This window comes from Sylvia atricapilla, chromosome 17 (assembly GCF_009819655.1).
Source record: "Sylvia atricapilla isolate bSylAtr1 chromosome 17, bSylAtr1.pri, whole genome shotgun sequence".
In the NCBI taxonomy this organism is placed as follows: domain Eukaryota; kingdom Metazoa; phylum Chordata; class Aves; order Passeriformes; family Sylviidae; genus Sylvia; species Sylvia atricapilla.
Window position 1 is genome coordinate 8,465,853 of NC_089156.1, and position 23,933 is coordinate 8,489,785.

General features: G+C 45.5%; 1 protein-coding gene across 7 annotated transcripts in view; it reads right to left on the reverse strand.

Annotated features, from left to right (window-relative positions):
* Positions 1 to 23,933, reverse strand: part of ULK1 (unc-51 like autophagy activating kinase 1) — a 77,647-nt gene that overhangs the window by 21,714 nt on the left and 32,000 nt on the right. For 5 of the 7 annotated variants that reach the window (XM_066331485.1, XM_066331481.1, XM_066331483.1 and 2 more), the window contains 7 exons: positions 19,749 to 19,807; positions 15,930 to 16,012; positions 12,992 to 13,042; positions 6,580 to 6,668; positions 4,379 to 4,544; positions 3,074 to 3,134; positions 2,692 to 2,781 (listed from right to left, as the gene is read on the reverse strand). In XM_066331485.1, the coding sequence (XP_066187582.1) occupies positions 2,692 to 2,781; positions 3,074 to 3,134; positions 4,379 to 4,544; positions 6,580 to 6,668; positions 12,992 to 13,042; positions 15,930 to 16,012; positions 19,749 to 19,807 (599 nt within the window). The remainder of the gene's footprint in view (positions 1 to 2,691; positions 2,782 to 3,073; positions 3,135 to 4,378; positions 4,545 to 6,579; positions 6,669 to 12,991; positions 13,043 to 15,929; positions 16,013 to 19,748; positions 19,808 to 23,933) is intronic. The other 2 variants (XM_066331482.1, XM_066331484.1) reach the window with 1 other exon arrangement.

Consider the following 23,933-nt stretch of genomic DNA (forward strand, 5'->3'; position numbering starts at 1 on the left):
TCAAGGCTGAACAATCAAATGATTCTGATCTTATCATTCCTCTCCCAAGTTTTTAAAGTTCCATATATTCTTCCCCTGTGTGCTCTTACTTCTTCCACAAAGAAAACAAACTCTTTATTTCCTTTTTGTCTCCGAAAGGAAGCATGGATGCCTTGATTCTTCACTGACACACAATAAAATAAAGGCATTCAAGGTTTCCAGTGGCTCAGCAAAAAGGTGAGGCTTTGATGTATCTGCCTTCCATGAGTATAAAACGTGGTGTTGTGACAGACATAAACAAAACTAAGCTTTAGCAAGAAATCTGAAGGTTCATGTGAAGCCTTGTACTCCGTTTGAATGTATATTTTAAACTCTATCCTTTCTATCTGGTCAAAATTCTTTATCAGAAAAGAAGTTCTTGGTAAAAGGATCTTCCCTCTACCCAAGAGTTCTACCAAGTTATTCCTTCTTTCCTTCAATGGTGCAAGTTGCAAAGGAAATTATCCAAATGAGGTGACATACACTAAACCTGCTAACTGGCCTCAAGCCCTAAAGAATGCAATTGACCATAAACCTGCAAAGTCCAAGAGATAAAGCTGGGACAGGGAGTTTAACTACTTGGCAGTAATTAAAAGCTCTTTGAAAATGGTATTAAATCTAGTGCTGTGGGGTACATCCAAGAAATTACCTTTCATTGGACTTACTAAGCATCTTCAAGGAGGTGTTTAAGAAACAATTTTAAAAAAGGATCAACGATTGGCATGTTTTAATTCTGCCCAGTTCTTAATCTCTTAATTAAGAGCAAGGAGAGTTGTCCTAGAGTGCACCATGACATCCTGTGGAAAACCCACTGCTGGTCACTCTGAAACAGCCCTTGCTTTCTGTCCCACTTGGACAGCAGCCAGCATTGCTTGCTAGCCTGGAGCCACACATGGAAGGGAGAACTGCTGCTTCCAAGTGAGCAGGCAGAGGGAAAACCAGGAGTCCTCTGCACCAGTGGAGCCAAGTGCTGACCCAAGAGGTCCCGTGCCATCTGCAGGGAATGGCACTGAAACCCAGTGAGGGCACACCTGGGTGACACCAGTTCTGAGCACTGTGAGGGGACAGATCAAAGAGCATGCTTCATCCTCTGGACTCAGAGTGACTTCTCCAATCTTCCATTACTGATGCCTTACCCCTCACCCTGAACAGCACAGAAACGAGCCTTTCAAGTGTTATCTCAAAGCAGATAGAAAAGCGGGAAATAGCACTAGAGGGTTTGGCATCTGCTCCACAGGAGCTGCTGGGAACGAATAGGAAAGACAGTGAGAGGGGAAACATGTTTAGATCAAAGCTTCTGGCATTGACTGGCCACCCTGGGATACACTAGAAAATGATAAGGCCAGTTTGGTGAGCAGTGAGAAGTGGGCAGCATTTGTGGTCAACTTCCATGAATTTCTCCTCACTGTTGCCCAGAAGCAAGGCCAAATCCTTTAATAGAGACTGATCTCCAGAATGCAAAGGAATCAGTTAAGGAATAAGCTGTTAAAAAGCTTAGCAGGCGATGGCATAAGAAGCCTCATGCAATTAAACTCCACACTGTGGTACACGCTTGCCAATTAATCTGATCACGTCAGTGAGGCTCTGAGCTATATTATTCTCTGTTAAATTTGTATGCTTTCAGGCTATGTTTTGTCATTTTCTGGGCTCTGCTCATGTGACAAATGTGTTCAAACACACAGCCTGGGACTATATTTTCTTCTTAAAAAAGATTTTAGGGTCATTCATCTCCCAGTGTGAAATCCCCTTAAACTATCCTTCCCTGATAGGTGCCATATTGACAGAACAGAAGATGAAAGCTGTCCTGCTTCCCCAGCAGGCAAGAACAAGACGGGAAGCAACACCAGAAGTTCCCTGCAAGCTAAGCACACACCCTAAAGCTTCAGGGCCCAGAGTCAGGGGATCATCTTCCACAGACCATTAACACCTTCAGAGCACAAAAGTGTCTGGCCCCACTGGGCAGCTGGCACTGTCATGAGTGGGCAGCTGTCACCTACAACACTCCTAAAGGCCAAAACTGAGTTTAGAGCAACTGGTTTAGTTGGAATGAAACCCATGAGCATGCCTGTTTGCACATGTTCCTCCTACTCTTGCATCCCCCATTAGCAAACAAGGTCCAGTATCAGCATTACTTTACAGAGACACAGTGCAAAGAGCTTTTCAACAAACCACAAAGAGCAGGCCCTCATCTGTCCTTCAACAGCAAGGGGAGGTGAGCAACACTCCCCCACACTTGTCCAGTAACTCAAGTCCATCATAACTTCAGCCTTGGATGAAGTGTTGTGCTCTAATTCACTGCATGAATTAGAAACAAGGGTCTTTGGCTGGAATTCTCCCCACATTTGAGGGCTGGGCACTGGGAGGATATGCCAGTGGAGTACATTTACCTTCTGCTTGAGAAGAGATCCCTGCCCCCTCAGGGAACAGAGTTCATTCCTGCTCTCCTGTGCTCTCTCTCCTAGCTCCTCCTGAGAGCCAGAAGAGGGAGAGACAGCTCAGTGGTTGGGACTGATCAGTGCCCAAGGCTGGGGAGTTTCTCCTGGGTGTTTGTTGTTACCCATTAATTAGGAGGAGAGATGTGCATCTGGCCCAGCACATCAACAGCAGTAAAATCCCCCTTGGAAGTCAATGGGAGTTCAATTATTCAGTGTCGCACAAAACACTTTTTCTTACCCAGATGGGCTTGGAGAACTGCTGTAGGGGGGTGATGGAGATGGTGTCCTTCCCTGGCTTTCCAAGCCTGCTGAAGTCACCAGGGAACTCCTAAAGGAAACAGAAAGAACTCAGCTGTCAGAGCCTGGGAACCCAACCCTGTTTCCCTCCTACAAAGCACAGCAACAGAGCTGTGTCTGCCCAGCACCTCATCATGGGAGCTCTGGGGACTGTCATCCTGCTACATGAAACTGAAAATGGTCAGAACCAGGCAGGTGACAGAGATCCCTGAAAAAACAGGCCAACTCAGGAACATCTTCCTCCCATCCACCAGAACCCCACAGTCCCAAACACCCAGCAGGCTCCAGTGGCTGGACAATTTCAGGTGCTTTGGTGGTCTTACCCACTGTACATCAGACTGTCCTGGATTGGTTTCCCTCCTGCAGCCTCAGCAGTTAAATCACCTGAGGGACAAGGAAGCGAAGAAACAGATTAATTAGAGATAATTTTCTTTAAAATCTTTATACATTTATAGCAATTGAGATTTTGTGTAGAATTTCCTGCTCCTCCAAGCCCTCCTGAGTTGTTCCTGAAGTCAGTATTTTGAAAATCACATGTGGACTGAAGCTGAAGTTTGTGGTGGATGCTGCTGATTCTTATACCCTAAAGTTTTGGAAAATTTAGGCTGAAAGCAAGCCTTCTTGGAAGGGGGCCAAAAACTGGGAATCATTTGAAGCAGCAGGTCCATGTCCACTTGGTTCAAGTCACTGGCTGCTGTGTCAAAGTGGAACAAGACACTCGTAGTGCTTTGGAACATCCCTGTCCTCCGTGGCAAAAATCCAGGGCAGCCAAATGAGCTGGCAGCTGGATACACAGCAAACATCTGAACACTGGGAACCTGACCAGCACCAGGCAAGTGTGCACTGGTCCCACCACTGATTCCAGGGAAAACACAAGCTCCTCCTTATCACAAGGATTGCAGAGATCTTCCAGAGATTACTCTACCTCTCCAAATTCCTGTTTTAGAAATGGTGCAACTGCGAAAGGAGGAATCTCAGCAGTTATCACCAAGTCCCAACTCAGCAAAACACCATACAAGGTGGTGGGCAAGGCTGAATAACATTCTTTTGCTGGAAAAGTAAGGATTTGTGCATGGACATATTTAGGCATGTGGTTGGACTGAGCCCCTGATTCTATGCACATCTGTATTTTCAAGCAAGTCCTATCAAAGTATAAACACATAAAGGTCCTTAAAAAGAAATTTAGAGCATTTGAAGAGAAAACAACATATTTTAGTTTTTCTCAGGGATTTTTTTTCAAGTGTAAAATCCAGCTTGCTGGCTGAAATCCTGTCTTGGACTGTGATGCTGAGTGAAACTGAAGACAGGATAACAAGGTAAAAGCTTCTGTGAGAGAGAGACTTTTCCCTGTGAGCCTATTTATCTTCTTTTCCAGTTGGATTTCCAGGTTCAATCTCTTATTGAGGTCCTCAAGTAATCTTTCCTCTCAAATCCTGTCTTTAAAGGTAATTACAAAATATCCTATGAAACTAGCCAGTGAGCCAGATGTCTCAGCCAGCTTGAAAACAAAACTGTTCCTACTACTGAGTCAAAACAGACAAGTTTAATCACTCTTTCAGCTTTCCAATATCTATCCTTAACACACACATCCCCCTCTGCTCAGGAACCATTTTCAGAAACCACCTTACTTGAGAACTGTGCTGGGACCATGACAAAGTCATCTGTGTCACAGGAGGAATTCTTGCTGCTGCTTCCTGCAGAGTCCTTGGATCCATGCAGAAACCCAGGAGAATCCTGGGTAGGAGATGCCAGCGCCTTCTCCTGCAGCTGCTGCTGCATCTCTCCAAGGGACTGCTAATTCAAGGAGAAAACAAACACTGGCTTCAGCACAGCTACTTCATCATTCTGCTCCATCCTTTAAACTGAGCTGTACAAGGTTGCAAACAACATTTTGCTGATAAACCAGGGCTGATGGTTTGCCAGAAGCAGCTGTTCAGTTCGCTGAAAAGGAACAGCCTTTTATGTCCCTGTCAGAACAGCACATCTTTTGTTACATAAAACATACTTCCAGTGTGTCTGATGCTCCACAGGTAAGAAAAATTCACTTGAGGTATTGCATCCCTCTGCTGAGGTTTTTTGGATCAACCAGGCATTTTCTACCAACTCACTTTAGTATGGCTGGGAACATGTGAGGAGCTTTCAGAGATACTTTTGGTTGTTCTTTAAGGTTATGCTTTTTCTGTTTTGTTCTTAAACACAGAACCATCTGGTCTCTATTTGTGCTTTTGCAGCACTTGGTAACACAGAGATAAGTGTTCCCGAACTTCCAAGACCACCCTGTTTTGCTGTACTGCTGCTAAGGAGCTAAAGGCAAGCCCAAAAGAGATTAAACTTTCAGCAGATAAACAGCTCACAGCTGTCAGAGGGAGGACAGTCCCTAAAAAGTCCCGTTTCCCTGCTTCCTTCAGCTAAATGATGAATAGCCCCACAATCCCCTCACAGTGCAGACAGATGGAGGAGGCCGGATGGTTTAAGAAAGCTTTAAGGCAGCTGAACTGCCCATGGAGCAGATCACAATCTTTATCCTAATGCATTTCCAGGCTGAGAAAGACTTGAAGCAGCTTTTACTTGGGCCTCATTAAGACCTTGCTCACCCTCCAGAGACTCTCTGCTGCACCTCTCTCTGCACACACAGTAAATACAGGCGGGAGGAATTTTCCAGCTGTCAAAGTTGTCTCTTTTCCACCCAATCTGTGAACTCTACCCTGCAGACATGGCATTTTTCCCAGACTGAGCCAGCACACCTCCATCAGCAAAACCTCCAAAGGCAGAACAGGAGAGGTGCAGTAAACCTCTAACACGGGACCTCCTCCCAGTCTGGCACTGATTCTGTACCATCCTTAAGCTTCCCAGACCAGGAAAGCTCAGGAGAGTGAGTCTGCTTTTCACACCATCTGCTCATTCCTGGAGTCTTATGGCCAGGAGGGCCCCAGCCAAACACCCTCTACTTCAGGCTGCAGGGAGAAGGCTCTCAGGGACACAGTTATGAAACACTCAGAGGGAAGCAGACCTGTCTTCTCTGTTCACGTCATGAGCACCTACATCAACTTCTGCTGGTGTTTCTCAGCCTTTCTCATACCAGATTCAGATACTTTGGCTCAGGGGAAGTCAGAGAACAGAGCAAAAAAGCAGTCATACCAGGAAGGAAAAAGTCCCATCCTTCTCCCTTTCCTTACCAATCACACCACCAGCATTCCTGAGTTCAAAGTCAAAGGCAGCTTTCACCAAGAACCTTCAAAAACAACCTTTCAGTTCCACGAGCTGGAGGAACGTCACTTCACTGGTCACTTAAATATTCTGCCCTCCAGAAAAGTTTTCACCGTTTTGGGTAACCAGAGAGAAAACCCTGGTTCAGATCATCTTTCACAAGACCACTGGACTGTGGCAGGTCTGGTCTGAGCAAACAGCTTTGCTGAATGTCCCTCTGTGGTGCCTGGACATGCTGGTCAGGAGGAGGTGGATGTACTGTCAGGCTGCAGAGACTTTGCTTGAACACACAGAACATGCAGCCAAGGAAGCAGAGCTATACCCTGAATTAACAACCAGTCTGGGTTCCAAGAACTTTCCATCTCTGCCAAGACAAGCTAGTGTCATTCATACCAACTTCTTTCATAAAGGCTTTTCATGCAACAGGCAATGGAACACCGGAGTATGTCCTGGGGAGAGTAAGCCAACCTACAGGTCCAAACTCTAAACTGGAGAGAACACTGCACCAAGCCCAGCCAGAACTAGTGTTCAGTGATTTGCACCAGGAGAGTGCAAAAGCAGAGACCTCATTTCAAACACACAAGCAGGGAAACCATTAATACAAACCCTGAGCTGTACTTACAGGAGGTGATGTCAGGTGGGAGGTGGATGAGCTGCTAGAGGAACTACCAGAGCCAGAACTGGGATAAGAAGGCATTGGCACGGAAGCAGCTAAAACCAGCAAAAGACAAAACCGAAAGAAGTGGTTAAACCAAGATCAAGCAATAATAGAAAGTCTTCTTCATCTTTTCCCATCAAGTTTATCTCACGCACCATCATGTGTCTCACGTATCATGTGTGGTCAGTTAAAGGAGAACAAAAGAAAATCGACATTCTGTTCAGTTATGTGATTCACACGCATCCACTCCTCCATGCATGCTCTCACAGGTCTGAGAACTGCTGACCAAGGTCAGATGCCCAATCAACAGCTGACTACCCAGTCAGTAAAGATGGGGTTAGCCCTAAAGAGTCTCCAAAGCATCTTTGCAAATGCAGGGAAAGAGAAACAGAAAAGTGAACTGAGTTGCTCATGTCTGGGGCAGAAGCCAGGAACTAGACCATACCCTGACAGATTCTTCTTCATGAGACCTCATGGCTTGGCACAGATACATCAAATACTGGGAGGTGCGTGCCAAGTTAAATACATGCCTACTCAAAGCCTATGTGTTTGCTGTCCAAACAGCCACTCAGGCATCCCAGGCCACAGACTCCTAGCAAAAACCCCAAACACAACAAAAAAAACTCCTCAAGGGGATTTCCTCAAGGAAATAGTGCACTGCTTCCTATAGCTCAACCTGGTCACTTCTGCAAGTTAAACTTGTTCTGGTCATTTAGTATTTGTACAGAAATTGTTTCCACAACACAGGCCATCCTTGCATCTTTTTCTTTTATGTTTTATTGTTCAGTATAGGAACTGCCAATTTTATTCACTTCATTCTTGCACTGGCCTATGGAACAGAGGCCTAAAGCCTACACTAAAAGGCCTGGTTGGCACTGACCTTCAGGCAGAAAAGATGATTAAGGCATCAGAGGAGAAAAGAATACTTCACTCCAATGACTTATACAAGTGAGGTTCAGTAAATAACAGAAGAGCTCAGCTCAGCCAAGCAGGGAGACAGTCAAAGGTAAAAATGGCTCTTCAAAGGACTTTGAAGTAGTTAGTGGTTCACATTCCCCAGTCCACCTGCACAAGACTGAACAGCACAGAAGAGCCCAAAATCCCCACTTCAAGGCAGCCTAAAGTCAAATTTTAGACTGGAACCATTTTGGTATTTGATTGACTTCAGATAGAGATCAGAGACAATGCTTAATTGAGGAGAAGAACATTTCCCTGCTCATCCATTATGCTGGCAGAGAATTAGCAACCTTCTATCAAATTTCTACTTTTACATTACCTGTGCTAATGACTCCATACCTAATACAAGGGAGATTAATAACACCTAGAAGAAGAATGCTGCTGTCTGAAGAAAAACTATCTCTGTCATTCATCCCATTAGATACTCCAAAGTACTTACTCTATTCAACACACTAGAAAAATAGAAGTCCATCTCTCTGCAATTAACTGTTGAAACAGTGTTCTAATGATACAGGAATGGGAAAATATGCGTTTTAATAAAAGGCTTTAGGAAGTCTTTCCATGCAGCCTATCAAAGAAGGTTAAAGGATGACTGGATCAGAGTCTTTCATCACAAAGAGAGCAATCACTGAGACACTGAATTCCTCATTCTGAGAGAGATGTAACAAGATCCAACAACAGGAAAGAGAAGCCAAAGCAGTGGAGACTTAAAATATCTATTTTAATGTCAGTAACTGACCACTTTAACAGTTTAAGCAGGGCCACAGTGATCTCCTCCAGCCTTTGGCAGCATTAACAAGTAGGAATCCACAGTGGGATGGTGATGGAGGGGGGCTGGACACACTTTTTAGCTTTAGCATCTATTCTGCACTAGATTTAGTGCCCTCAATGGGCTGTGCTATTCTAACATGTCACCCTGGCTCCTGTACAGCAGCAGGGATGGAGGTATCCTGAGCATGGCTGTTCTGGGAGATTGGTCAGGGGCTTGGCATGGAGAGCCAACTCTGCCCACAGCCAGCACAGCTGCTGCCCCTCCCCAGGCTCAGGGAACACACACAGAGGCCTGAGAACTTGCCTGTAAAATGGAGAGCTCTGTCCTGCCTCTATCAAGCTGCTTTTGATCTCTGCACTCCTCCCACAGAGCCTGCAGAGCAATCCCTAGGACTTTCTCTACAGATTCAACACTAGAAAGGAGGGGAAAAAAGGTCTCTTCCCCCTATTTATCCTGCCAGCTACTATAGAACAATTGACCCATGTACAGACAGCCCTTCCTGTTATGGAAGGGTGCTTTTAAAAATGGTAAGTGAATTCTCTACTGTATCCACACATGCCTGCTGCAAGACTTGCATCCCCATTCATTTTTCCTGGAATTAGCATTTTTGTTAGTGTCATTCCAGTTCTCTCACAAGGTCCCCTCCAGTCTATTTTGGTTCTGTGATTATTGATTTAAACCTGGCTAGAATTGAGACCCTTCTATTTTTGACTATTTGCTTCAGACAGCTTTTCATTAATCAGGAGGGAAGACAAGCTGGCAGACTTTGCCATTATCATCTGAAACTCAAACTCAGCTGCATGAAACACTCCTTTAGATACAGCCTCTATTAATCACTGTTCTTATTTAAATCCCTTTGAACTCCTCAAATTCACACTGCAATGCTCTGAGCTTCAACTCAGAAGGTCCTGACACTCCAACCAGACTTTGATGCATGTAGAACCATCAGGTTTGGCTCTGACAAACCCTCCCTGACCTCCACATCCCTGTTGGGGCATTTTTCAGTGTCAGCCATGTAGGCCAGCTTGAAAGAAAGACGCCTGCTTCCATCTCCTCCACACACCCAGGCACTCCCAGTTCAAAATTAAAAAGGGTGCAAACACTTGGCTCATCATGTTTTCAGTTGAGTCTGAATGTGGGGAATGTTAACATGAATTGTAGGCCCCCACCCAAATCCAGAAATTGCCGGATTGTAATTGTAATGTAAATAAGTCTGTTTTCATAATTGTCCTCTCCAACTTGCTCCAGCAACAAAACAGTCATCCTGCACATTGTGTAACCAATGCCAACTGGTTTCAAAAGGGGAGAGCTGGGAGCCATAAAGGCAAGCCTGTGCTCCAGCTGTGTGGATTCTGATACTGGATCCCATACTTGTAAAAATAACTTCTGACACATCATCCTACCAGGGGCTCAATTGTCCTAAAAATATCCAACCCTCAAGTTTTATAGAAAAGCTTTATTTGGAATCTGAGTTCTACATACACTGGAGAGATGCACTTTTCTGATTATCTGGATTCAATTAAAAACACTCATCAGAAAGTTCTTTAATTGCAATCTCTGACAAGGCAGCAAAGTTTGAGTGCAAACTTTGAAAGGACTTGTCCAAATAAGCTGCTTTTTAGAGTTTAAAAGTCTGCAGCATTAAAATCTTTGATATGCAGAAGTCATGGGGATTTGTTTTTGCTAGTTTTCACCTGGGTATTTTATGTACAATAAGATTAAAAAGATGGCAAAAGTCAAGCTAAGCCTGACAGGTATTTCAGACACTGAACCACCCGTGCACTTCTGAACCATAACTGCTCACCTTTCATGCTCTCTTAACTCAGAGTCAAGGAGGCAGCAGCTTCTCATTCATTAAAGGCAGGAGCAGAAAAACCTCCAAAATATTCTGCACGGGTACCAATTACTATGTGTTTACTGAGAGAGGACTTGCACAAGCATCTAATTATGCCTTCTCATGTGTTATTACTGTAACACACGGCCCCATACCATATGCTGATCAGACCTGGCTACAGACAGACGACAGTCTGACTAGACACAGCATTTTAAAGACTTTATTAATAAATTTTTACACATCTAAAGTACATGCTTAGTCACAGGTACAAAACCCACAATATAAAATAAATTATAAATAAACAAACAAAAATGAAGTACACCATCTTAGTTAACAAAACCCAAGGGCCCTGAATGCAGTCTTCAGGGAGAGAGATGAGAGGAGAGACATGAAAACAACCATCCCTCAAAACAGCAGGGAAGAAGAGGTGCTTGTCAGAAATGTCTTATTGAAAGATTTTTGAAAGAAATGTTGATTTTGCTGAAGCAGCTCAAAAAACAAGCAAATGTGTTTCAACAAGGGGGATCCCCCTGCCTTAGCAGCTTCAAAATCCTCCACCTGGAAAATGATCTATGCTTGAGGACCGATCAGTTTTCCAGAATTCCAAAGTTACATTACATTAAAACTCAGATGTGGATGACTCAGTGGAAGCTAGTTATCAGCTCTCAAGGAGAGCAAGAACAAAAGGCACACTGTTCCTTCCCCAGCTCTCCACTGCAGGCTGAGGGCTCTAATTCAACCTGAGCATGACCATCATGGTTCAGATGCAGCTCTTCTTCTCTTTGGTATTTCCTACACTTGTGATGCTGAGCCAGATGTTAAGATGAAGCAGCACAGCAAGGCTTTGGACTCACCCTAGCTCTGCACATGGAGTCAGATCAGGGGAGCCACCCCCTGAGAAATGCAGCCTTGCCAAGACACACCTCGGCTACAGCTGTGCAAGGGTCAAGCCCACTGCCATGCCAGACAGCATTCCATAAATCTCAGGTGAGTTTTCCTTATGGAGATCATCATAACCTGACCTTTGCTGACACACTGGCTCCCCTCTCAGAAATCAAAAAGATCACAGGCAGCCTTTCTCCTCCAGGCTCTTCACCACATCTCCCAGAGGCTCTAATCCATCACCGGCATCTGGCAGGAGCAGAGACCTCACAGCACAGTACAAGAACTCTCTCCTCCACTAGCAGATTTCTGTGCACCACAACTTGAACATCTCCAGCAACGGGTTGATATTTCTCCCATGTCTTCAAAACCAGTAGCAGTCTCTCCTGCCTGGAGAGGACTCCAGGCTGTGGATGTATGTCCTGAAGTGAGGATCAGCAGGGCGACACAGAGGTCTGGAGTTTGCATAGGCCTTACCTGCCTGTAAAGGTGCTTTTTTCCTTGGTCCTTGGCCCCACACCATTAACCTTGGTGCAGGTGGGGGCAAAGGCTGAGCTACAGTCTCCTGCTCATAACAGCACCTCTGGTTCCTGCACAGCAGCTGTGCACAAGTTGGGAACTGGGGCCAAGTCAGGAGAACCCTCTCCCGTTTTTCTGCCGTTTTCTGTTCCCCTGGCCAGTGAAGCAGTGGGATGGCTGGAGGTAGGAGATGAGCTGGTGGGCATGCAAGAACATCCGGAGGAGGAGATCTTCTGCCCACAGGGGGATCAGACTCCAAAGGGCTCTTCCCACACCGGCGCAGGACAGCAGGTGCCAGGAGCTGGGCTGGCTTAGGAGCAGCCCTGTAGGGCCAGAGTCCTTTCCTGCCCCGTGCTCCAGGGCTGGCCCCACATCCCCCTGGCACAGGTGGGTTTAGGGCCCTGGCTGCTTTGAAAGCACCCCTAAACCAGAAGCGTTTTTTCTTGCCCGCAGGACGATCACCTGAGTGCACAGGTAAAATCTCATCAGGGACAACTCAGAAGTCCTGCTCTGGCAGCAGGAAAGCAAGAGAGAGTCATGACTGATGTGGATATCAGGCAAGGTGTGTCTACCAAGACAGAAACTGGGTTTGTGCTGGACATGTTTCCTCCAAGATCTTGCACTTCACACTCTAAATTAGTCACTGATGAAGGTTCTTGGTGCTGTATTTACTTAGAAGATTAAATGTCCAGGAGAATCCCTCCAGAGAAGACAACCATACACAATTCCACTAACCCAAGTCTCCTGGCCAGACGACTATGATGCCCCATGCTCTAGAAGCAATTCTAAATTGTTTTCCACCAAAAACAAACCTCTGATCCACAATACATGTAGCTGCAACTTTTACAAAGTTTTGAATCAAAAGGAGGAAGAGAGAACGTGCAATGGAAATCTGTCTTTGTTTTGGCCAGCTCCCACAGAGTACCAAATGTAACCCTTCTAAAACAAGATGTATCAAGAACTTCCATGTAAATGATGAAACAAGATTTGGTAACCACAAAATTTGGCTTTTGCACAACCAACCTGGCAGGCAGGGCCACGCGTGCCAGTTTCCAGCATCCCCTAGCCTGAATGGTCCCTACAGGTGAGGATGAAAAGCTGGACCATCATGCATAATCCTGTGTACCCCACTGGCCAAGCACTTCACACAAAGCAGCTGAATACATTTCAAAGCTACATTTGCTTCTACTTTAGGTTTCTAAGCATATCCCTAATCATCCCTTTGAAGATAACTCAGTAAAATCAAATACATTTTGAGGGCAAAATCTGGACATGACACAGTAATAAACACTGAATCCTTGCCTAAATAACTAAGGAAACATAAAGCAGTAATTTTCTTCCTTTTTGAACTAACAGCAAAGGAAGTCAGGCCATGGCTCAAAAGGAATTGTAATCAAAAATGCAATACTTACATTTTTTCATAGAGGCACTTGCATCCAAGAATGGGTGATGGAAAAATTCATCTGAAAAAAGATCAAGAACAATGACTCAGTGAAAGAAAATGACTGTAAGAAGTTTACAGATAAAGCACAGGAAGTTACAGTGTTACACAGTGATTTCTCCATGCAGCAATGGAAGCTGACTATGGTTGCATTTAGAAGTCAAGAATATAGGCTGGAAACTGGATGCAGAATGTGCTCATGAAAAAAGGATGGGAAATTAATTGGATTCCTGGCTGATCAGGATGGTGAATCACCATAAATGTAGGGATCCAGGGGAGCTGTATTTATCACACTGCACTGCTACTCTCTCCACAGGACAGGAATGATGGACAAAAAGACTTCCACTGGGTGATCTTCCATGACACACAGATTCAAACCCATCACGCACTGAGGGCAGAAATGCATTTCTAATGGGCCACCCCAGAACCACCGCCCAGAACTCCCTCCCCTTCACATCAGACACAACTGCTGCTCCCTCCACTCATTATGGGAATTCAGTCTACAGATCCAGGCCAAGAAAAGCTTCTGTCCTGGCTTGCTGAGCATTCTCTACATGTTTGCTTGTCCTCACAAGTAGCCACTTCTCCAGCTCCTCCATCTCTGATTCACTGCAGCTCTGTGCCAGAGCCCTCTCCTATCACAATCAGCAACTCAGTCTTTTGGGAGTGTCAGCCATGGATCAACACTGATTACTGAGCTTCAGCTTCTTTCCCAGAATGGGTTTCCTGTTGCAACACCCAAGGTTTACAAACTTCTTCTGTAAACAGCTCCACTTTGGTGAGCTTTCCAGAGTGTAGTCACTGGGCTTTTTGTTTGTCTGCTTTTTAAGGTTAAAACAACTCCTGTCTCCCCAGGCTCCCCTTGCCACTGCCATGCCAGGGTCCTGCAGCCAGAGTGCAGTGGTCTGGAGCTTAGCCCAAGACAGGGAATGGAAATCTTTGGCAGGGAAAGCTGGCATCTCACAGATTAGATCTGCTGTGGATGGAGAACACCCCCATCCTGTGGGAGCTGCTAGCTGCTGGGGTTTCCTGCTTCTTTTTCAGCCTGCTGCACTAGAGGAGGGTACCATCCCTGAGCCAAGCTGACTCAACTGAGGGGGTGGAAATGATGATTTCTTTCACTTTTCCCTCTCCCTGCTCCAAACTGCTTATTAGCTGTGCTTGCAAAGCAAAATTCAAACAACCCAGCTTGTAATCATCAGCAGGGAACTTGCAACTTGAAACCCTCCTGGTTTTCCTCTAGATAATCTTGAGATTGCAGAGAGCATCAGTTCCTGGCAGAACAGCAGCTGGGACACACAAGTATATGAAGTTTCAAGATGATGAGTTGCTGTTGTGTGACTCAAGTGAGCTCCAGGGGAGCTCTGTGGAGGTCACTGTGACACTTCCAGGCAGAGGGTCTCAGGGAACAAGGAGCAGCAGGAAACCCTCTTCTCTGGGACATACCAATTTATTGATAAATATGTGATTAAGCACAGGAAAAATCTCAGTACTGCAAGATGTGCTGTTGTAACTGTTATCCAGAGTGATATCAAAATCTCCTATCTCAAATTTCCAAGTGTTAGACATGGACTCATGCACTCTACTCCCAAGAGGTGGAAAACCAGCTTATATGGGCTAAAAAGGTTTGCCAGACAATTTCTGACAGCAGGAAATCAAGAACCTCGAAGATACCTTCTTTTGAAGTGCACAGCAGCATAATAGAAGAGGTAGAGATCCACAGGCCAGATAAAAGATCTGCAGGGAATAACCCTGCCAGGTGATTTTATCCAAGCCAGTCTGTCAGGAGCTTCAACAACTCACTTTTCAAAAGGCTCATTCTCTCACTTCTACACTCCAGTAACCAGTCTTGCATTCCTCACTGGATAACTATGACCAGCCTCAGGTAATCCACAGTTGCTTACCCAGCTGACCATCCCCAGAAAGGCCTTCCTGGTATCTCTAATCCAAAAGAACAACAGAGGACTCAAAACAATTCCTCTTCATCACCTAGCATGTGCTGCCCAGCAGGAAACAACCCACTTGAGCACATAAGCAAACAATAACCCAACAGAAAACCAACACTCAAACCCCAGAAATATTGAATTATTTCACTCCAAGTCTGACTAAAAAGCAGCATCCTGAACACACACAGGATGTGTTTGCCTTTACATGACCTGGTCCTTTCAGTGATTCAAGGAAAGGCTCCACCTCTGCCTGCTTTCCTCCAGGGCATGGCTTTCCCAGGAGGTTCTTCAGACCTTTGAGCTCAGCTAAAACACATCAGTGAGATGCTGCCAAGTCAGAACCACTGGGCTCACACTGATTGATCTCAGTTTAGAAGGAATTAAGACAAAAGAGGAAATCCTCATGTCAGCCAAGTCAGGAGACTGAGACAAAGGCTTGGAGACTGCCAGCTTGAGGCCTGAGAAGGACCAAGGTTTCTTTCCACAGAAACTGGAGAAGGAGGGAAGGGTCTGCAAGCAGCTACATCTCCTGGCCCAGATTACCACACCAAACCCTGAGAAACAGAGGGCAGTGACTGGATTGTTCAGGAAATGAGTGCACTTTGCAGCTCTGGGAAGGAACCCTGACAGAAAAGCACAGATACACAAGACACATTTTACCTTGCAGCGCACTTAACCACAGCTCAGAGAGATTATAAAAGCAGAAGCCAGGACAGGAAATGCAAGTAACAAACATATGCTGAAGGTGTGCCAAGTCTCCTTGATTTACAAAATTGTACTGAAATCAGCACTGACCTTTCCAGCACACAAACTAAAACCCCCATGCTTATGCAACCCTCCAGGCACAGGTGAAATCCAGGTGTCTGGATGCTTCTCCAAGCACCAGCCAAAAGTAGAGAGGCTTGTGCAGTGCCGAAACACACAGAGACAGGCAGAAGAACTCCAACTGGAAGGTGGCCTTACCAAAGTCCATGCGGTCCTTATGATTACGCTGCAGAAGGCCCAGCAGGAGCTGCCTCAGGTGGCTTGATGTCTCCCTGGGGATGCTAAGAGTGAAAACAAAGGCAAAGTAAGAGACTTGCAGTCCACTTCAACTGCTTTTACATATTCAGGAAGGCAACTGGCAAACATAAAGTGACTCCATGCCTGCTGGGGCAGGAGCACCAGGAGCTCACTGGAGGGAGGCTGATCAGGAATGTCTCTGTTTTGCACCTCTGGCTTTCACTCTCCACTGCTATTGTTCAGGCTACAGCTAATTTTGCTTTAGTGGCCTCTCCCATGAGCACCTGCAGATCCTTCCCTTCACAGTGTCATCCCTCTGGTGGCTCAGCTATGCCCATTCCACTTGCAGTATTTCACACATAAAAAATAAAATCACTCCTACTTGCTCTAATGGGAATAAGATCACTAGAACAAAGCAGTTTCCAAGGGGAAGCTTCCAGTTAAGACACTGGTGGTGAAATGTATCACCAATTACTACCATTTTATTAAAGCATTTGTTTTTCAGTGCAGCTTAGGTAAGACTAGCAAGTAACCTTTGTCTATTTGCTCCCTTGATACACAGCATATATTAATTGAAGGCCACTAAGATGTGAGCAACTGTCACCTCAGCAGGCTAAAATTCGTGCAGTTATTACCTCACTTTTTACCATAATTAGGAAGAAAATATTCTTTTCAACAGCCTTTGAAACACAAAAAAGCTGGTAAAGCACTGGGCTCTCCCTCATCCCACAAGCAGATGGGGGAGAGGCCAGGGCAGCTCGTCATAACCCCTGTAGATTGAAAAATGCAGGGAATAAATGAATGGATTAAGGCACGGAAAGCAGAGTTCAGCTCTTGCATAAGTGGATTCAGCTCTGCTGACTTCCCTCCATCCCCAGAAGTGCTGCTGGGGGCTTTGGGCTGGGGCAGAGCTCTCCTAGTGAAGCGTGGGTGGTTGCAGCTCCTCTCAGTATTAACTCTGTTTATCATGGCTGTTCTCAGCATGGCTCTCACACTCTGCCAGGCTTTCCCCTCTCCCCATGCTGGGTCAGCTGAGGTAATGACATGTGTGCCCAGCACAGTAATTTTAGCTCTCAGTGGCTCTGCACGTGGCTCTGGCATCAGTCACTGCCCTGAGGCCAAGCCCAACCAATGCTGGGATAGAAAACCCTTCCTACACCATCTCCACCAACACACACTACCACAGACAGGGGTAAAACAGAAGCGAGCCCAAAAATAGTGAGGGGAGAAAAAGGGTGCTAGCTAGCACTACCAGAGTCCTGTTCAGAGAAACAGGAGATGGGAGGCAAGGTATGTGTTTACACATTTCAGTACCACCCAGTTATTTTTCTGTGAAGCCCTAGGCCTTGCTGGGGCAGGAATTTGAACCCAGTGATTCCAAGAACAGAGAATGATGGCAAGCATCTCTCAACCTTGTTTGTACTGGAGGAGCTGCTTTTTCATCCCTGATGCTGGAATGGGTTTGTGCACCTTCTCAGACTGACACAGGAGGAGAACACCAGGACTCTGGAAGGGATGCAGTTAGACTGCGACCCAGGCTGAGCCTCCCATCAAAAGAAGTATCCCTTGGAAGCACACTGTGTAATGGAATAACCCAAAGATACCACAGTGAGCAGCCTCCTGAAAAATGCAGTAGTGCTGGAGTCCTGCAGCCCTGCAGTGTTATCATCATCATTTATTTATCTATGACACAAAGTTCTCCTTCAAAATGAGTCCATTTCCTAGCTATGACTTTAGCCTTGGTATGGTTTTTAATCCAAGAAAGACGTACTTCAACTCATGGACTCCAGATGGCACAACACAGATGAAGAGGGTGCAGATTTACAGACTGTTTGTCTTCTCTTACCTCCCATGTCCAAAACATCCAGATTTGCTACTCTTCAGCATTATTGTCGTGGGCTATCTTTTTAAACATAAACAACAAATCTGCCTCCTTGCCCCCATGACCTGGGATGTACTTTGCCATGCAAACCAGCACAATGAATGTTAATGATTCAGATCAGCACTATTAAAATTGTGAGGCCTTCGGGCTTCTCCTGCCATGGGCTCCCCAGAATGCTCAGATCAGCATCTCCTCACCTATCTGTAGCAACAGTGCAGCCAGGAACTGCTTCCCCACTTCATTCCCAAGCCAAAACACTTCCCCTGGCCATGGTAAGGAAGTGTGTGCCAGTCTGAAGAGTCCCAAGGAAAATGAAACCAAATCCTGGCACTGCTGCAGTCTGAGGAGGAGGTCTCTGGAGTAGTTTTGTGTTTCATCCTGTGCTAGCAGGGTACTCAAGCAGTTTATTCATGTTTACTCAGGAATAGCACAGATTGCAGCCCATTTTAGAGACAAACTGATTTTGGAAAGAGGGAATTGACATTTACACAAAGGCCAGTTCAGATCTAATTTCCACAGTGAGAAGAACAATCAGCTTGGATCTGATTTTTGGAAGAATTTGGTAGTTCAAAAGTGCAGATAAGTGAAAATGGCAAATGCAGACTGTGTGAAGGACTCAGAGGACTAATCCCTACAAGAACAGACATGCTCTCCTCTTACAGCTGAGTTTCATTTCTCACCTGCACCATGGGCCAAGCAACAGCTGGGCAGTGGGATTGACACAAGAAAACTTCTAAATTTCATGGATTAATTTCTCATTTAGTAAGAGGGCTTCACTCAAAGGTGAGCAGCCATGCTTTGGGCTGTGTAGGAAAAACAGATGCTCTGCTTTGTGCTCACACAGACTGGCTCCAACCATGCAGTCACATTTTTGCTTTAAATTGTTTCTTTTCAGTTATTTTACACCATCACATCCTCTGGTTCAATCTAGGTGCCCCAGATGTAAACCTGATAGAAATTTGTGATTTCTCCCCAAATCAAAAAAGGAAGTACTTCAAGAGAAATTAACTGCATATCACAATTCATTGATAGGCGCTCCAGCATATCTTGACAGTTCCTACCAGTTATCTCTTGGAGCTGTCTGAACTGATAAGGGAAAAGAAAAATCCATATACAGCAACCAAATGAACTTCCTGTGTATATGGCTGCATTAGAAGCTCTGCCAACTGGGAGCTATCTTCCTGGTTAAAAAAGGCCATCCAGATTTTAGATATGTAATCTGGAACTTCAGTCCTGTCTCTGTACCAGGCTGAGGTTTTCAGAGCTGGCATAAGCTGCTTTCAGAGCTCAGAAATCAAAAGGAAAGACCACAGCAACAAAACCAAAATACCCTGACAAATCACAGCACTGAGCAGAGAGGTAACATACACCCCACTGGGACGAGAGCAGTTCTCTTCCCCCTGGAAACTGCAGCAGTGTCCATTTCCAGGGAGGTTATAGTGTTTCCCCCAGGAGCAGGATGGACGCAAGCAGTTGCTGCCCTGACATGTGAGAAATGGGAATGTGATCTGCAGTCAGGTATGGCAGGTTACAGGAGAGGCTGCAGTTTGGCTGCTCACACGATCCCAGAATTGCCTGGAGTTCTCCCTGAGGCACTCAGCCTCAAGGGAGCCACGTGTGGAACAGGACATCTAGCTGGCTCTTGGAATCACTGACAGTCCTGAATTTTTGCAATGTAGGAGAACAGTGTCTGCAGAGAGACAGAACATCCCAACCCTGGCTATCTGCTACTGTTGGACTTTCTCTGGGCCACGTCACTGCTGGTTATGGAATGGGGAAAGGCAGGAGGCCAAATATTTTAGTCACCTCCCCAAGTGACAAGCCAGGAGCATGCAAGGACAGGTGTAAACACAGAGTAAACAAGTGCCTACAAACATTGACACTGGAAAAATGCTTACTTGGGCATCAGCATCTTGTTTTTCTCATAGAAGAGGCGGAGATCCTGTGGGCTGCTGGCCTGTAGGGGAGAAAGAAACCAGTACATGAAGCAGTTGACCATGAAGGAAAGGGATTAGCATTTTTATTTCAACTGTAGCTCTGAAGAGCAGTGGCACTTTTTAGTTGCCGGACCAGCACAGACAATGAGAACCTGCAGCTTGCATTAGACTGAAAAGCCACTCCTGTGCTGCAGTGAAAACACAGTATTTCAACCTGCTGCCATTGTATCCCTGACCTGGCTCTGTCCTGCTCTGCCCCTCCACAGGCTGAGCTTCACTGCAGTGGGCTCTGATGCTCAGGTTTGAGCTGGCCTAATAGCCTCACCCAGGAGACTAAATAATTGTAGACGTGAGGAATCCCAAATGATGAATGGCAGATCCTGCTGAGAACATGGATTAATGCTGCAGGGCATTTAGAAAAGGGGCAGGGAGCCTGTTGATGAGCAAGGCATCTGTGAAGAGGCTAGGAACATGGAGAAACAGCAACTGAATTAGAATTTTCTACTTTAGTTCCAGGAAGCCAGAAGGTCTCAAGCCCCAGCTCCTATTTTATTTGTGCAGTAATATACACAACTGCAGGGGATGTTGATGACAAGATTCCAAAATCTGAAGAGATGGGATTAGAAAAAAAAAAGGTGGGGGCTAGGCACAAGAGGTTTACAGCTGAGGTTAAAAATAAAATCACCAGTAGACAAGCCCAGACACATAAAAATCCCCTAATATAAATTCTCCACTTGTTTTCATGCAAAGAATAATACAGACCAGTAAATTAACCCTAGTGTCTCAAGCTTTATTAAAGGCAGAGCAGGCTGGCTGCCACGACACAGACATGAAGGCACAAACAGGGCAGGAAGATCAGAGGGATTCATCTGCAATCAATTATTAGTGCAGCAGAGTGTGTAGGAAAGTGTGAATGAGGAGGCAACAGGCAGCTTCTCCTGATGTTCAGGGCAGACTCAAAAACCCCTCGAGCCTTCCACCTAGTTCTGTTTCTAAATTAGAAGCATTTAAGGTCAATTAAGATGTTTAAAATGGCAAATCAGACAGGCCAATCTGCAGATGGCCATCAAAATACCACTAACACGGTATGGGTGGAAAAGCAGCCACAGAAGATGCTGTTTCAACATCACCTACTCCCTCTGGCTGAAGATGAAAATTAAGGATAACTGAGAGCTCAGTAAAAAAACCTCAAGAGAAACCAAAGGTAGCCTCAAAAGGTGATGGTATCAACACATTTGTGTAGTACTCAGTGGCTTTATACACAGCCTTACCAACAGAAGCTACAACAAAAAGCCATCAAAATTAAAGCAGAGCACCTTGCTACACAGATGCCTAACTGCATCATAATTTCCAATTGCTGCCACTAAATTTGATTCAGGAAAACTCCATTTTACACCTTCCCCTTGCAGATCTTGAAATGCAATTAGATTAATATTTGGCAAACTTTAGGGAGGCAAGCATAGACACTGCACCAAATGGCCTGGCCACATTGCCCAGAGTGCTGACAGATATTCCTGACAGACACAATGTTCAAGGAGGGGCAGAACTTCAGCACAGGGAGGGAAGGGTTCATTCACTTCAGAGATAAAAGCCTTGGCTGTTTGCTCTGGTCACTTCCTGTTGCAACAGCTCAATTGTTTCACAAATACAATGAAGCTCTGATCTACTTCAAACACTGTTTTGTCAGAAATTTTCCTGGCAATAGAGAGAGTATATTCAAAGCAGCACATATATGAAGACCAGTTCATTAGAGAAGGTTTCTAAGCACTGGCTTGGACAGAAACAAAATACTCAATGAAGTCTTCTTCCTCTTTGTACAAACTCAAGAGATGTCCCTGTAGGGATGCTGCTCCTTCACATTCTGCTGTCTCAGTACAATCCCCACTTGCTCTGCAGGGTCCATACCAGGCTGCCAGGCTCCTCCTCACCCAGACCACACTCCCTCACTTGGGCTGTCCAAGAGCCTGTGATTCAAGGCTGGTCCTCAGTGCAGATACCAAAGGAAGAGAGTCATTCTAGTGAGTGTCCAGCACAGACAGCCATGGATCACCACTAATTGGGTAAAACCAACTGCATCTTCATGTAACTTCATTATTAACTGAGTCACACAGTTCTGCTCCCAGTAACCTGTCCACTGCCCTCTTGCTATCCTACAATTCATAAAGCACTAGGAGCCTCAGCCACTTTGCTCACCTCTCCTTTCAATAAGTAGTGCTTCTCTAAGAATCATGGAAAAAAATCCCCAGAAATGTTTTAAATACAGTAAAAAAGTCACTTGAATTCCCTCATCTAGGAATCTAAAAACTTGACTTGAAATCTGCCTTCCAGGCAGAGACACCCTGCCCAAGAAAAACACCAGAAAAAGCACACTTTAGGCACATAACAACCAGACCGTTCAAGGTACACGGAGCCAACTTCTACCTGTGGGACAGCACCCATCTGTCACAACCAGGGATGTAGAACAGTTCAGCTTTCCCTAAGGCCAGGGGGCCGCACCAGCAGGTCAGTTCACACCCTCAGTCCCTCTCTCATGTCCCTATGGAGCAGCTGCATTTTGGTTCTGTCTATCCTTTCTATATATAGAGGCAACGGGACAAATTCAATCCTGCCACTCTGTTACTTTGTCCTGAGCAGCAGTGGAAATATGTTGAGCCAACAAAGGCATTCAGCAGAACCCTGCCAAACCCCCTTCAGTGCTGGCTGCCTGGAAGTGAAATGCATGTGAAAAGTGGGTAGGGTGGTGCTTTCAAAAGCACTCAGCTGTGGATTTGTCGTGCTTGGGCCACGACTGGATGCAAAAATCCAACCTTCAGACAGAAGAGGGCCAGAAACATTCACACCTTCCCTGAAGAGCTCTGTCTATTCAACACTGCACAGCAGGTGTATGGGATCTGCCCCACTCTTTGAATCCTCTCCTTGGGGAGTCAAGAGGTGCAGAAAGGGGATTCGGATGTGTTAGAAAGAAAAACTAAATTAGTAATGTCGTTTCTAGCTCAGTAGCTCCAGGGAAAAGCTTGAAAACCTGGCTGAAAATACCTTCTGATATTTTAAGACTCCCACAGCTAAGTGGCTGGCATTCAGAGGACTTGAAAGCCCAAGGACCAGAAACAAGTAAACAAAAACTTCACCCCCTGAACCTTTTTCTTTAGCAGTCCATGGATTTCTCTCTACTGCCAACAGTGCACGGCAAGACCCACAAACACTGGTCCAAAAGCCAGTAGTTCATTGACTACAGCAACAAGTCAATTACTGCACCCAGTCTCAGCAGAATTACCCACCAGTTCCAGGAATTCCTGTCCCCATGGACACAGGGCACTGCAGAGGAACAGAGCTGAGAACAGAAGAGCAAGCTGCCTAACAAATAAACCAGGGGTTCAAATTCTTGGCATAAAATCCACCCTTTCCTGGTGTTCCTCAAGGCATTTCACAATCTAGCAGTTGCTGTAAGTGATACATAATCCTAGTACTTACGCAGACACAATTAACTCAGAATTAAAGCAGTGAACTTGGTACACCAGACTTAGAAATTAATTTTTCACCTAACAGCTAGCTGGGATGAGAACATAAACAGGCAGGTTAACTCTTTCAGAGCTGCCAGACCAGGCAGAAAAACTTGCATTAATTCTCTTGTGCTCTTTGGCTCACTCTCCCCCAGACACAGGGCACGATGTCCATAGAAAGCTCAAGATCCATGCAAAGACTCAGACAGCCAGGTTTCAGGGTGTTTAGCAGGATCTGATGTCCCACTGCCAGGGCCAGCTCTGACACAACCTGCATGTGCTCAGTGGGGTGTCTGCTTACCAAGAGCTGCCCAGATTTAAAAGGGGTCACACAACAGAAGCCACCAGAAATACCAATGTGATTCCTCCCACATGTGAGAAAAAAAAAGAAAAAGGAGATTAAGGTCATTTAACTAATCATATTTAAAACACCATCTGACAAGGACTAGATTGGTTTTGGATTGGTTTAGACCTTGTGTAAATCTTTCTTCTCTTGCCTCCAGCTTTGTTTCTGGTTGTCACTTGTTTACACAGCCAGCACCACCTCATGGTGAGCATCGGGTCCCAACTTATTCAACTCAGGTAAGGACAAGAGCACATCACTATATTCCCAAGGCACTTCCCAGTTTTGGTCAGCAGCAGCAGG